We start from the raw sequence: 15,273 nt of genomic DNA, 5'->3' as shown, positions 1-15,273 counted from the left end.
CCCCGCCGATTTCGGTTACCTGTTCCGTGACTGGATCAAATTGGTATATTACCCTTTTGTACACATCCAAAATATATAAGTCACCATTAACATTCCCGGTAATATGAATCTTTCCGAAAGGTAAATCCAAGCGTATAGGTGTCAATTCATCTAATCCGTCTTTGTTAACCTTTAGCCAGTAGATTTGTTTATCTTCTCTAATGTATAGTTTTCCAAACGCATCAAACACTATGTCATGTACAGTGATGTTTTCAAGTGCTGTTACTCTTTTTACCGTAGATCCATCAAAGAAGTTCAACCCTTTCTCCGATTTCCATTTACCACTTTGACGTCTGGTGAAATACAATGTTCCATTGTAGCCCCATATTTTATCCAATCTTGACGCGTTATTTGGACCTGCTGTTACTATTTGTGGTTCGCTTGGGTCAGGCTCATATTTGTACAGTTTATTGGCATCCATACCAAATTCATAAATGTATAAATCACCATTTCCTGCGTCTATAGCCATGTCGTATATGATATTAGGTTTTATTATTGGGTACGATTTTCTGGTATTGTTGTCCAAGTTGATTGAGTACATGTAAGGTTCATCTCTGTAGTACAATATGTTGTCTTTGGGGTAGATCTTCGCTCTTGAGGCTGGAAGGATACTGCTGTTATCTATGAAAAGGGCAGAGTTGAGGCATCTTCCGCTGAGACAGATTCTGCAATTAGGGAGGTCAAAATCTGAGAGCTCATAATTTGAGGGCTCTTCTGGATCTGGGAGCTCAAAATCTGAGGCAGTAGCTGCGACTACCACACATAACACCACCAGTATCTTCATCGCTATACGATACAACAGCGTAGACGGTATGTTTTTAACGAGACACAAGTTCCTCCTAAAAGGCACACAGAGTAAGTACCGCACTCTCGAAATGAGAGAGCGAGAATGAGACTGACTAGCAACTTGCTTAATGTTCAGCCTGGTGAACAGACGATAAAAATATCGCGTATCTCAAAATTCAAGGCTTAAAGGTCACGAAAGATAAAATTTAACTTTTAAGATAAGTACAATAGGTTACCTACAGGTTTCGCCGATCTCAGCAAGCCATGATACCTACATCCGTATCATTCCACCAAATTAATATATCATAACAATCTTTAGAGAATCATTTATTTAATAACCCAACCCTAAACTTAAATTCCTATTGACTAATGGAAAAGATTTTATCTTAAGAGACAAAAATGTGTTTACATGACATCAATTCTCCGATATTGTTTTTGGCGACTGACATTACCTAAATTCGCATTACATCAAAATGAATGTATAACTATGTTATTGTTATCATTCACGAGTTTATATGATTGTTTCAGAAAAACAACAAGTGTCTGCTTTCGTGGCTGATCACTGTGATACTCGTGCTCATACCGGAGTGCGTGCTAGTCTTCTATATGTCAATTAGTCATTGGGTAAGTATGCAATAATTGACTTAGGCCTAGGCCCCTGACACATGACTACTGGTAGGCCTAGACCTTCGGCCTACCAATAGTCTAGAGTGTTGAAGAATATGCGGTGATACCTAACCAAGGTTCGTGGCTTCTCGTAAATATCTGACATCTGAGGAAATTTAATTGTAAGGGTGTGTGTGACGGGACAGACGAGTCATGCCAGTCTAGAAAAATATTTACACAGAAATTCCTTCACATTTTAAATTAACATTCTTAATTATATTCGTAGGTATTATACATGTTGATTTCTACGAAATCTTAGTAAGGCTAATACATGTTGGCTGTCATGTGGACGACATAGCCGTCAATAATATAAGCTACGCGGACGACATGGTCCTGCTGAGCCCCTCGGTGTGTGGGTTAAGGAAATTGCTGAGTACCTGTGAAAAGTTTGCCAATAATCATGGGTTGTTATATAATGTAAATAAATCCGAATACATGGTTTTTAGCGGGGGAAATAAAGCGCCTAGTAGTGTACCGGAGATTAAATTGTATGGTTCTCCACTAAACAGAGTGCAGCAATTTAAGTATTTGGGGCATATACTTACTCCAAGTCTTAAAGACGATAGTGATTTAGAAAGGGAGCGCAGGGCGTTGTCGGTGAGAGCCAATATGTTGGCCCGCAGGTTTGCTCGTTGTTCCAACGAAGTTAAAAAAACGCTTTTTAAAGCTTATTGCACATCTTTTTACACGAGCAGCCTGTGGGTAAACTACACTCGAAAAACTTACACCGCCCTACGCGTACAATATAATAATGCGTTCAGGGTGTTGATGCGGCTGCCCCGCTTCTGCAGCGCATCAGGGATGTTTGCGGAAGCGAGAGTTGACTGCTTTTATGCAACAATCAGAAAGAAATGCGCGTCCCTGGTGCGGCGGGTGCGGGATAGCCGCAACAGCATCCTGGCCATGATAGCGGATAGGATTGATTGTCCTTATATACGACATTGCTGCAGTGTGCACATCTCTAACAATGCTCAAGTAGTGGGGTGATGTGCACACTGTTGCAATGGAGTATTTATTTATTTGTGTACATAGCCATAGTAATATAAAAACCTTAGATATAAGAATACTAACGTAGATAATAAGATAATGAACTATTATGTTACTAACCATGTATTATGAATCCTTGTTATTTGAAATAAATGATTAATAATAATAATAATTAATAATAATAATAATAAGTGAAGGGAAGGTAAAGATTGCATGAGTCAATCTTTGCACCTGTGGCTAATTTAAAATGTAGTGGGTACCTACGTTTTAACGTTAAAATTGTACACCGTGCACATTCCAAAAATCAATACTTACTTATACTCGCGATTGATTTGTGTATATTATTTTTAAAAGATATACTTACCTAATACATAAAATCTAACGAACGAGCGAGCTAAGCGAAGTTCTTACATTTAACTTGGAATGGAATACACGGTTGACTAGAGGCACGTCCCGGCATATCGATGTTTCGCAAACAACAAGCGGTGGTCTTATCGCTTAAAAGCGATGTCTTTCAGACGTCTGTAGTTTCATAGTCAAGTAAACGCTTATCACCATTTGTCTTTTATTTCAGGGTCTACAAGGAGTGTATGGCGGTGCGGAGCTGGCATGCTACGTGGCGCGACTCCCTGCCATCGTGTGCGGCGTGGTGTTAGTGCAGTCAGCGTACGCCATTCGGGAAGCTAGGTATTATAATACAATTCATGTGCATAAGCATCTCTAATATTTTTCACAATATTTGGTCCATGGGATATCAGCGTAACCTGTGGAAGGTCTGCCGCATGGTGCGCTCTCCTCTACGGTACGAGCATCGTCATTTCAGAACTTGCAGTTTAAGATGACCCAACCACCCATAGTCCCTCCCATAGCGGCGCCCGGTACATGCTCGCGCCCTAAAGCCGATACTGTACTGTATTATTATTATGAAAATCGTTTCCCTTTTCAGGAACGCCGGGTATGCCAATGGAGCTGCAGTGGGCGGCAGCGAATTCGACGCCAGCCACTACGTGCCCGAAGCGCCGGCCGCGTTCACCAACGATGGCTTCATGGCTGACAATGGTACGGAACTTTCATTTACAAGTCTGAAACCGTTTACAATCTGCATATTTTGGTTCACAGCGACTCACATGAATGAGGACGCCAACGTGCAGAGCCTCTTCGCGGTCGCCACTCGTCGGTTTGCGGTCCGCTCATTGTCACTTCTGTCGTGCAGTCATTTTTTTTATCCTACGTCGGTGGCAAACAAGCATACGGCTCGCCTGATAGTAAGCAGTCTCCGTAGCCTATGTACGCCTGCAACTCCAGAGGGGTTACATGCGCGTTGCCGACCCTAAACTCCGCACCCTCGTTGAGCTCTGGCAACCTTAATCACCAGCAGGAACACAACACTATGAGTAGGGTCTAGTCTTATTTGGCTGCGGTTTTCTGTAAGGTACTTCCCCAATTGGGCTCTGCTCTAGATCTGAAATGACATCCGCTGTGCTGTGCCCTACCACACAAAGAAGAGATGACATTCACAATGCCCATACCTCTCTTTTGGACGCAGTTTAAGGACGTACCCGGGTCCAAATCCAGGGTTCTATCTCGGCGAACACCTAGCTCTGATTAAAACTTTTTACACATTGATAAATCTAAAACGGGTCTTATTCGAGGACGGCGTTGTCCCCGAGAAAAAGCGGTCTCGGAGAAAAATAGCTTAATAATTATATGCGATTAAGACCCATTTTATATCTTACCTAGCTCTTTGCTTTGCACGTATATCGACTCTAAAATCGCCTTCAAACCATTCATCCATTGTGTCATGCCTACTAGCGGTGGACCAATCAAATCGATTTATCATCTATAAGTTGATTCATCATCACGTCGTCGTCGTCATCACCACGACGTAAATTGATGCACAACGCAAGATGGTAAACTGATATGATATGCTAGGACTAGGATTACTAGGAAGTAAAGCCTGACCAGTAATATATGATCACGCGTCATGTTGCGGAATTTCATTGGAACTAATTTTTCCATACTAATCTGAAGTTACCGTGTGTGTTGTATATACATGAGAATAACAGCACCCTCTTGACAATGTTCATATATTACTGGTCGGGCTTTAAGTGATTGAAGTATTGATTGAGTAAGATGTGTATAATCTAAGACAATTTCGTGCTTCGAATTGAACAGGTAAACGAGATGGCGCTGTACAGCTCCATACATTTTGCGGTAATTCTGATTGTCAAAAGTTGATGTTTGACAATTCAGTGACCGACCGCGAAACATATGGCGCAGTACAGCACCATCTGTTTTGGATGTCAAACTAAGGGGCACGTTTTTTCTTAGACTTTATATTACAATCAATTCTCTTTGATATGTACCCACAGTAATTTCGAACGCAGATATTTTTTTTAAGGGTTTTCCTTAAATTTTGCCCAAATATAACATTAACAGTCACCGGCACGGACAATCGCTTAGAACCATAATTCTTACACAACGGTCATTACTGCAAGTTCTCACGATCACATTTCTATAAGCGAGATCCAAAACGACACAAATCCTGTGAAAATGTCTTATAGTCTAAACTATAAGTGTTTTGAAAATAGGTTTATAATCACTTGCAGGGTGATATTTATGTTTGCTACTTTAGCTTTAAAGTTACGGTCATGTTAAATACTTAACTTAGATATGGAAGGTCTGAAGTAGCTTGTATTAGCTTTAAAGATATGACATTTTGTATGAGTCAGGTTTTAACAGTCACTGTTACATATAGGCCACAAGTTTTGACACTAGCTAATGACTTGGTTATTTCTTCTGTGAAAGCATTGTAGTGCATTCTGCTGAATGCATAACGAGAAGTGAGAGGTCAAATGTGATAAGTCTAGAATTTTCTGCATTTTTTGATCTCCACGCATAAAACTAAACTAATTTGCTCGACTACCGGGTTTGACCGCTCTAAATATGACACATCAAATCTGAATTCAAGGTGTAAGATCTCTTTAGCTTGCCTAGTCTATCTAAATAAGGAAAGACTTCTAACCTATGGGGCCGCCTCCAACGGGTGTTTCAATAGAGCAAAGGTACACGAAGCATACTTCGGAAACCAATAACAACGAAGCAGTCAGAAATTTTCGTAAAGCCAACTATCCACTCCTTTATTCCCTTCTTTCGCAGGTGGACTGGTCAAGGCTATATCTTATAGATAATTTAGAAGAGGCGGTGGATTTTCTATACAATAAGATCAATGGTATAATTGAGACAGCAGTTCCACTTAAGAGAAAAGATACAGCCACAAAGTATCCCAGATGGTTTACTGCTGATTTAATTTATTACAACAACTTGAAAAATAGTTACCATAAGTTATACAAAATTACTAGAAATCAACTATTTTATGCATTTTTATATTATTATAGAAAACTTGTTAAAACAATGTCTGAAGAAGCTATGAGTAATTATTTAGATATCATACAGTCAAACATCACACGCGACCCGTTCCTTTTGGTCGTATGTAAAGCTAAATCGCGAGAGTCAGGAGCCAGCTGTATTCAGCGACATGTCACCGCAACAAGTAGCGGAGTCATTTGCTAAGTTTTTTCAGAGTGTCTTCCTCAATAGGCCACCTACCCTAGATGCTAAAGAGGCGATAGAGTCCTCTAACAAAACTACCGTGGGTTCAACCAATGTGCACATTGAACATATCCAAATAAGTAAAGTCCGTGCGGTTTTGAAGAAACTCGCGTCCAAATTCACTCAGGGACCAGATGGTATCCCGCAGGTTGTTGTCAAGGATTGTCACGAGATCTTAACAGCACCCCTTCATTATATTTTTAATCTTTCAATCAAACAAGGGAAATACCCTTTCTCTTAGGAAAACTTCAAAAGTAATACCCATTCATAAAAATGGTTCTAAATCCGAAATAAAAAACTATAGACCAGTGGCAGTCTTGTGCGTATTTGGAAAGGTATTTGAAGCGGTAATATATGCACGCCTATTCAATCAGCTAAAGGGTGACTTTTGTGATGAACAACACGGTTTCTTACCGCGAAAGTCAACCACGACCAACCTAATGAATATCACTACATTTATAGCGAATAGTCTGGAAGTTCACAGGCAGGTCGACGTTGCATACTTTGATTTTCAGAAGGCGTTTGATCGGGTTGATAACGGAATATTATTGCACAAGCTGGCTCAATGTGGTCTGTCGTTGAAGCTTCTTGATTTCATGGCTGACTACATGTCTACATGTGCAATATCAAGTATGCAAGTCCAAATATTATCAAGTAACTTCTGGCATAGGTCAGGGAAGCAATCTTGGGCCTTTGTTATTTTTAATATTAATAAATGTTAAAAATAACATTAATAAATCTTCCGGCATATATATCTCATTCCTTTTGTTTAATATTTGCCGATGATGTGAAACTGGCTTATCCTGTTGACGACTTGCGGGATACCGCTATACTTCAAGTTGATATAAATCAAATACACCAATGGGGCATAAGAAATAGTCTTGCGCTTAATACTTCAAAGTGTACAATAATATCATACACACGGTCAAAATGTCCATACCATAATGATTATCATATAGCGGGTGAAAAGATAAGGCGAACCACCTTAGTTAAGGACTTGGGCACTTGGTTTGATTCCCAGATGACATTTCATCACCAGGTTCTTCAAACCTGCAAAGAGGCCCAAAAACGTATGGGTTTTGTTAAGCGGCAGACCAAGCACTTTTCAAATAGACGAGCTCTGGATACTATTCATATATAAGAAGTAAACTAGATTGTAACGCCATTGTATGGAACCCTTACGAGGACAAATATGTCCTAATAGTTGAAAAAGTACAAAAATCCTTTGCAAGATATTTGTTTAAGAATATGTTTAATTTTACTATCCGTATCTGTATCCAACCCCGTACGTATTGGGCATGGTGGGATACCAGACACTTGAAGCTCGAAGAAAGGTAGCCTTGGTACGGTTCTTTCTTCATTTACTACGAGGTCAGACATATAACAGGTACCTCTTAGCGCAATTATCTTTCAACGTTCCACCTGTTTCAAGGCACAATCTCCGTCCTCGTAAACTACCCTTACTTAACCTCCCGAACACCAGTACCAAGTCGAATTCCCACTTACCTCTCTACGGAGCTCTAAAGTTCTTATTAACGGCATATTGACCCAGGACGATTCATTAGACCTATTTTTGACTCCTGAACCGAGATTCTTAGCCACAGCCGGGCGCTACCTCGAGGCTATAGTCGCCTCGAGCACCATTAGCACTAATTAGATAATATGTAGGTATATGTATATTTAAATTCTGACTAACTGTTTTTGGTAGTCATTTATTGTAATTTATTATAGCTATGTTATAATTCAATTCTTATATTCCTATGTGTCATGTCTGGTGTATACTGTAAGTGACATTATAAAAATAAATAATAATAAATAAAAAAAACTTCACCATCAAAGGAAACCCGTAGATTATTTTTGTAATAAAATGTTTTTTTCTATTTCCAGGCAAATCTGGTTCCATGCCCGACCTGCGGCGGCACCTCGCATTACGGCAGTCCTTCAACCAGGGCTACCACATGCCGCCGCCGCCGCCGGCCTACTGGCAGCACCTGGCCGAGCGGCAGCACGCCGCCAGCCTGCGCGGCCGCCCCGAGCCGGCCGGCTGCCCGCAGCTGTACGGCACCTGGGTCGGCCCGCGCTCCGGCCCCTACGACAACCCTTACAAACGCAGACACTCCATCGTCGGCGCTTTCGCCGACGAATACCCGGCTAAAGACTACGAATACGAGGACAGGGCTGACTGCAAGAGCGAGATGGCGTATCCATACTACAGGCAACACTATTACGACCCCAGAATGCACTATCCCCCCGATTATGACCCTCGATTTTACCCCAGGGACGACGCCTATGGCGTTAACTTATTGAGACATGATCCGTATCATTTTAGTAACGCGAGAGACAGGGCTTTCTATGGGCAAGGTTTGAGGAACAGCCATAATTCCTTCGGGAACGAGTCGGACGATTTGGGGAAATATAAGGATGTGGCTCTGTGATGATTTTATAGATTTTTAACTATTTTGGTGAGCGAATATCGAACTTTTTTCTGTTATATTAATGAGATTATCTTGTGAACACGTGCTTGAAATGAACGAGCGTAAAGATATTCCCTTGGTGGCATTAAAATTATCTCGCCGATTAAAATTAAGTCTATAGTAGGTAAATTAATTAAAATGAATTTGATGATTATGAATGTTCAATATGCAATGAATAAAAATGTATACGTAAATGTATTTAGCTTAAGTATTAGAAAATAAATAGAAGTACTTATTGTAAGAAATTAAGATACTTACCTATTTAGTATTTTTGTAATTATTTAGTTAAGTAGTTACCTGATAACCAAAGGTGTAAATATTGAAGAATCTATTTGTATTAACGGCGATCTACTTACCTATTTACTTTAAAAGTTTCGAGTCACTATGTTAAAAACGAGGACAGAATAAATGATATTTTTTAGATGTATTTTTCATTTATCCCAAAAAATTAAAATCTGATGATGCGACCACAGCCCCCCCCCCCCCCCCCCCCCCCTCCTTTAGCGATGCATGGGGTACCAACTAAAAACCGGGCAAGTGCGAGTCGGACTCGCGCACGAAGGGTTCCGTACCATTACTTATAAAAACGGCATAAAAATTATGTTTGTTGTATGGGAGCCCCCCTTAAATATTTATTTTATTCTGTTATTCGTATTTGTTGTTATAGCGGCAACAGAAATACATCATCTGTGAAAATTTCAACTGTAGCTATCACGGTTCATGAAATACAGCCTCGTGACAGACGGACGGACGGAGCGAAGTCTCAGTAATAGGGTCCCGTTTGACCCTTTGGGTACGGATCCCTAAAAATATGCATCAAGTTACTTCAGGAGGAAATGCAACTTTCTTGTCAGTTTTCGAATAATAAACACAGCCTTTACGAGCTGGTGTGGCAAATAAAATCTTATTAGGGTGATGCAGGTTTTCTCCATACAGAATAGCGTCATCTAGCGTGTGAAATGTAAACTAAATGAAATCTACGAATCCTGAGCACAAACTATTTCCAAAACCTCAGCACGTGGGACCGTGCGAAGTGCATGGTGGGGGTAAGTAAAGCGATCCCAGCGCATAAGGTGGTAAAAATTAGAACTGACTGCGAATAGCGTCTTTAACATTTCGTACAAGTTATATGGCTCGAAATGAAACTTTAATTTACGATTACTCTTGAAATATTCATTTAAATTGTATGGTGTAAGGGACCATTGTAATCTGTATGAAATGCGTAACTTACGTACCTATTTAATTTGATAATTATTAATACTGTATGTATCCGTCTAAATAGCTTTGCACGAGGTCTACTCCGACTGCAGCCATGGAGGTCATGCTAAACCTTCCACCACTGCACCTACACATACAGCAAGAGGCCAGTCTCTCAGCGGTAAGGTTGCGAACCCTCAAGATATGGTCTAACATCACAGGAGCTCTTCACACAAAATGCCTGGAAAAGGTGTATGACGAATTTCCAGTGCTTAGGTCAGGCACGGATCGGATTCACAAACAAGCTATCTTCGATAAAAGGTACAAAATACAGTTATATGAGGACGACAATCATGAAGGTCTCAATCCCCGGGAGCTGAGAATCTTCACTGATGGGTCCAAAACAGACAGCGGATCGGGCTCTGGAACCTTCTCAGAAGACCTGAACATGTCAATCACCACTCCGCTAGGAGGCCATAACTCGGTATTCCAAGCTGAGTGCATGGGCATCATAAACGCGGCGGCTGCCATCACTGCAAGGAAGGTAGTAGGATCCTCCATCCGCATACTCTCCGACAGTAGAGCAGTCTTAATGGCTCTAAATAGCCATATAGTTACATCCAAACTTATACATGAATGCCTCGAACGACTAATGGAGGTATGTCATAATAACAAGATCACCCTACAATGGATCAAGGGACACAGTGGATCCCGAGGTAACGATGCTGCGGACGAGCTTGCCAGGCAAGGATCGAATGCGGGGGCGATTGGTCCGGAACCGATTCTTCCGATACCGTTTAGCAAGGTACGCTCAATGCTGCTGGCACGTACAGGGAAACTACACACAGAACACTGGCTGAACCAGACTGGATGCAGACAGGCAAAAGAAGCCATGCCTGGCATCAACGGAAAACTCACAAGGGCGCTCCTGCAACTAGGGAAGGTCCGACTGAGTATGGTAACCAGTGTCATAACAGGTCATGGACTATTTAACAAACATATTTTCACAACAGGTGTCACAGACAGTCCCCTGTGCCGAGGATGCATGGAGACAGAAGAAACAGCCTCTCACGTGGTGCTGGAATGCAGCGGAGTGGCTCCATACAGGGCTAAACATCTCGGATCTCCGAGAGAGCTCCCCGAGGTCCTACTCAACATTAAAGGTTTGATAGGATTCCTCGAGGAGCTGGGCTGGCAGTACTAGCCCACCCCCAACATATCGAGGGCTTCAGGCCAAAGGGGCGTATACGCAAAAATGCCATTTTTCGTTTTTAACGGCATCGTATTCGTCTTGTAACAATACGTAAGCACAATTTTTTTCATAATTTTATCATAACAATTAGTTAAGTAAATAATTAAAAAATCATTTGGCGTATAACAGACAGTCATCATTTTATGTCGTTCCAAAAAGCCGTACTGAAGGCGTATAAGTGATATTTTCATTCAGTCCCCGATATTCATCGGAGTATAAAGGCGTACGTACATACTTCTCTCATGTGACAGTGCGAACCACCAAATAGTGTCACGCTATATAGGCGTACATACATACGACCATAAACTTTTACCAACTATCCTCAAAGTGCGTCGCGGCAAAGAGGCGTATGAACATACAACCGTACAAAAATTACGTGGGCCTTCAAATAATGCCGGGCCAAAGGGGCGCGGAGACAGCGTCCTTGATTGCCGCATATTGCTATCCCTTTCTGTCAAGCGGGTAAGCGCACTAGGGCCTCCTGTCTCTCAGTCAGTGTCTAGTTCCTTACAGTATGGTGTGCATCTCGTGCGAATAATAACAATAAAGTGGAGCGCTCTGATGCTGATGGCTCTGCCCTGGGCATTCAAGAATGACGTGGGCGGCTGTCTCCTCTGCCTCCAAGTACTCTCTGCAGAGGGGGCTATCTGTAACACGTAGTGTTAGTAGGTGTTTGTTTAGTGGGGCGTGGCCGGTTATGGCCCCAGTCAAAAGCCGGACCTGTGGCCTCTTCAGCTGTCACAGCCTCCTCGACAAACCGGGGTCGATTGTCGGGAGGGCTTCCTTCGTCTGCCTGCACGTGCCTAGGTTAGACCAGTACGGTTGGTGTTTTACCTTGGTGTTGTGTCGCAGCATGTTCCGGAGCCAGGCATAAGGCAGAGTTATAATTGGCTCCGGTCCTGCCACCCTCAGTTCCGAACATCCTCTCGCCAATATTTCGGCCGCATCGTTCCCTCGCGAGTTGCTGTGTCCCTTGATCCACTGCAGAGTTAAGCTGGATGGTGGTGCTTACCTCTGACAGAGCTTTGTGGCATTTGTAGATTAGCCCTGAGGTCAAAGTATAACTTTGCAGAGCTTGTAGTACTGACCAACTATCAGAGAGTATGCGGATGGAGTAGTCCAATATTTTCCTTGAGGCGATTGCGTGTGCTGCCATTATGATGCCAATTCTGCCTGGAAGACTGTGTTGTGGGCACCTAGTCAAGTCCTAGTGGTGTTGAGATATGTATGTTTAGGTCCTCTGAGAATACTCCAGCGCCAGTGCCTGACCTTGTCTTTGATCCATCCGTGAAGATTCTCAGCTCTCATGGGTTGAGTCCTTCACGAGGTTCTTCGTGTAACTGTATCTTAATTTCTTGTCGAAGACGAATTGTCTGGATATCCTGTCAGTCACCGCTTCTATTAGCGGTTCCTTACCTATCGCCTCGTAGAAGATCTCGGTGTGTGGTACCCTAGGTGGTCTCCAGAGATTAGATTTTTTGAGACGTACCGCCGTAGCTAGCGTTTCCTGTTGTATAAAGAGGTGCAGCGGCGGCAGGCTCAGTAAGGCTTCCAGGGCCGCGGTTGGTATTGTCCTCATGCAGCCCGTGGTCGCCATACAGGCCAACCTCTGGATTCGTTGTAGTTCAGCTTCAACTACGGATAGTGTGGTGCGTGGCCACCAAACTATCGCACTGTAGCTTATTATTGGTTGCATGGCTGCCTGGTAAAGCCAGAGTTATCTTTGGGGTTAGCCCCCAGGTTCTACCCACTATCCTACGACATTGTCAGATTACGACTGTGGCTTTGTCAATTTTGCCGTTTAGGTGATTGCTCTAATTTAATTTGCTGTCAAGTATTACCCCTAAATACTTTACTTCCGCAGATAGTTGGAGTTCAGTGTCGAACAGGCGGAAGTGTTTGTTGGTGAACATGACCAGCTCAGTTTTGTTGGGATTGTCTGAGAGTTCGTTGTTAAAACACCAGCGTTCCACGATGGCTAGTGCAGAGCGGGTAACATCGCATACCGTACCTGCATGATTGCCGCTCGTCAGTATCACTATGTCGTCAGCATAGCCGATTGTGTAATAGTGATTATTGTTTAGTGTGGTGATCAGGTCATTCACCACAAGGTTCCATAGTAGTGGCGATAGGACTCCTCCTTGGGGGCATCCTTTTGCCATTAATGCCTGCTGTGTTTCGCCCGTCCCGAGTTTGAGGGTTCGTTGGCTCAACATGTTGTTTATCTATTCTTTCATAACTGCATTAGCGCCATGTCTTACCAGTGCTGCTGTAATGCTACTGCACCTGGTCCTGTCGAAAGCCCTTTCTATATCTATGAAGGTTCCTAAGCACATGGATCTGTTTTTGACCGCCACCTCAATTTTACTTACTACTGCGTGAAGTGCCGATTCTGTAGATTTGTCAGGGCTGTAGGCATATTGGTTTGGATGCAAGGGCACATAAATTTGCACCCTCTCTCTAAGATACTTGTCACACAACCTCTCTAATGTTTTCAACATGAAAGAGGTCAGGCTGATGGGCCTGAAGGATTTGGGGTCCGAGTAGTCGTTTTTACCTGGTTTCAGTATGAAGATAACCTTGACCTCCCTCCATTGCTTCGGCACGTACCGGTGAGCCAGACAGGCGCGCAGAACGATGGTCAGCTTCAGAGTGAGATGCTTCCCGCCCCATTTAAGAAGCGCAGGGAAGATCCCATCCATTCCTGGAGATTTGAAGGAGTCAAAGCTGTTTAAGGTCCACTGCGTGCGCTGCGGGCTGATTACCTCATATGTCTGTAGCCACTCGTCCTCCGTCGGGGTGGTAGTAATTCTTAAGTGTAACATTCCTCTGTTATAATTTGATGGAGACGTAAATGAGTTAAGTTGTTAGCTAAACTACTTTTAGGTTTATTAGTACAGAAGATTTAATATTGTTTCTTTTTATGAAATGACGATAAATGATGTCGTATTTATTTGTTTAGAAGTTTTGATTAATATTTTATTGTTTAAGATAGTTATAATTTTGTTACCAGTGGTACCATTAAAGAAGGAGTAATGTTATTTTTTGAATACAAGTTTTGATACGTTTTAACTTTAACCTTTTGTTTTAGTTAATGCACTCTAAATTTAATCGTTTGATTGTTTCTTGACTGCTTTTTTAGTAAAGCTGTCATTATGTTGTCTTAGCAATTTCCATGCATCCTTTACTACCAATTTCAATTTTATTCTTTTCTATTAAATCGTTTTGTACTACTCGACTTTTGAGCGACTACCATTTACCTACTATCACAAATAGTAAAAATGATCTTATTGGAATTCAGTTAAGTCAGTTTTCTTAAGTAAGCCCACACGTCTTAACTCTAGCTCCCAGCGAAGTGCTAAACGACTGCTATTATAGGCAAAAATCAGAATAACGGCGTGATTGTCTTTTAAAACACTTCTTCTTATCGTGTGGGTTGTAAGATTGATGTACCTTAAAAACCCTGGTGTTAGAGTTATTGAGTCGCCAAAGGCCTCTGACATGGCTCTCATGACGAGCACCACCGGATAGATAGCAGCCGGGACCAACGACTTTACACCGTGCCTTCCGAAGCACAGAATCATCTTACTTTTCGGACAATCAGGTGATTCAGCCTGCAATGTCCTAGCCAAACCGGGAATAGTCTCACAAAGTCACAAAGCGACTTTTGCTTGACAGTGTCCCCACCGGGATTCGAACCCGGAACCTCCGAATCGAGAGACAACCGCTCTAACCATTAGACCACGGAGGCTATTGAAACACTGATATGCTCAAAGTGGCAATTCAAAATAGTTACTTACCCAATCGGTAACCAGCTCGAGTCGACATTGCTTAATGTCGTGGACAGTTGTGACACTATCAAAACCATCAGGAATCATTTTAATGGTAAAATCTAGATGAATTTATGAATATTTAGTCAAAATATAATTTGGCGCCCTATTATACGGCCACAAATAAAGGATACTTACACGATAGATTCGTCAGCCCAGACGGGCGTATAAAAATCAGAAAAAATAGAAGAAACTACACAATGATGACTAAATTACTGTAAAATTAAAGTATTTCGCATTATTAACAGTATTTCCACCTTTCATGATTAAATTATCGAATAGAAAAAAAAAAATGAATTATACGACCATAAATCTCAAGTATTTTTCAAAAAATTTCAACCTGTATGTCGGAAATTATTGTCGTGGTAAAGAGGCGTAACTACATAATTACTGCTTTTTAGAATACGTAGAACGAAACTAGGCATGACAC

The 15,273-nt window shown here is 41.9% G+C and overlaps 1 protein-coding gene across 2 annotated transcripts in view; it reads left to right on the top strand.

The window, feature by feature from the left end:
* LOC133516486 (uncharacterized) overlaps positions 1-8,985 on the top strand; it is a 35,448-nt gene extending 26,463 nt beyond the window's left edge. For both annotated transcript variants that reach the window (XM_061849462.1, XM_061849463.1), the window contains exons 4-7: positions 1,354-1,449; positions 3,053-3,165; positions 3,425-3,537; positions 7,978-8,985. In XM_061849462.1, coding sequence (XP_061705446.1) covers positions 1,354-1,449; positions 3,053-3,165; positions 3,425-3,537; positions 7,978-8,525 — 870 coding nt within the window. In that variant the 3' untranslated portion in view covers positions 8,526-8,985. The remainder of the gene's footprint in view (positions 1-1,353; positions 1,450-3,052; positions 3,166-3,424; positions 3,538-7,977) is intronic.
* Positions 8,986-15,273: the final 6,288 nt, after the last annotated feature.

Source organism: Cydia pomonella, chromosome 3 (assembly GCF_033807575.1).
Source record: "Cydia pomonella isolate Wapato2018A chromosome 3, ilCydPomo1, whole genome shotgun sequence".
NCBI lineage: Eukaryota > Metazoa > Arthropoda > Insecta > Lepidoptera > Tortricidae > Cydia > Cydia pomonella.
The sequence above is the reverse complement of the archived record's forward strand: the minus strand, read 5'-3'. Positions and strand labels throughout refer to the sequence as shown.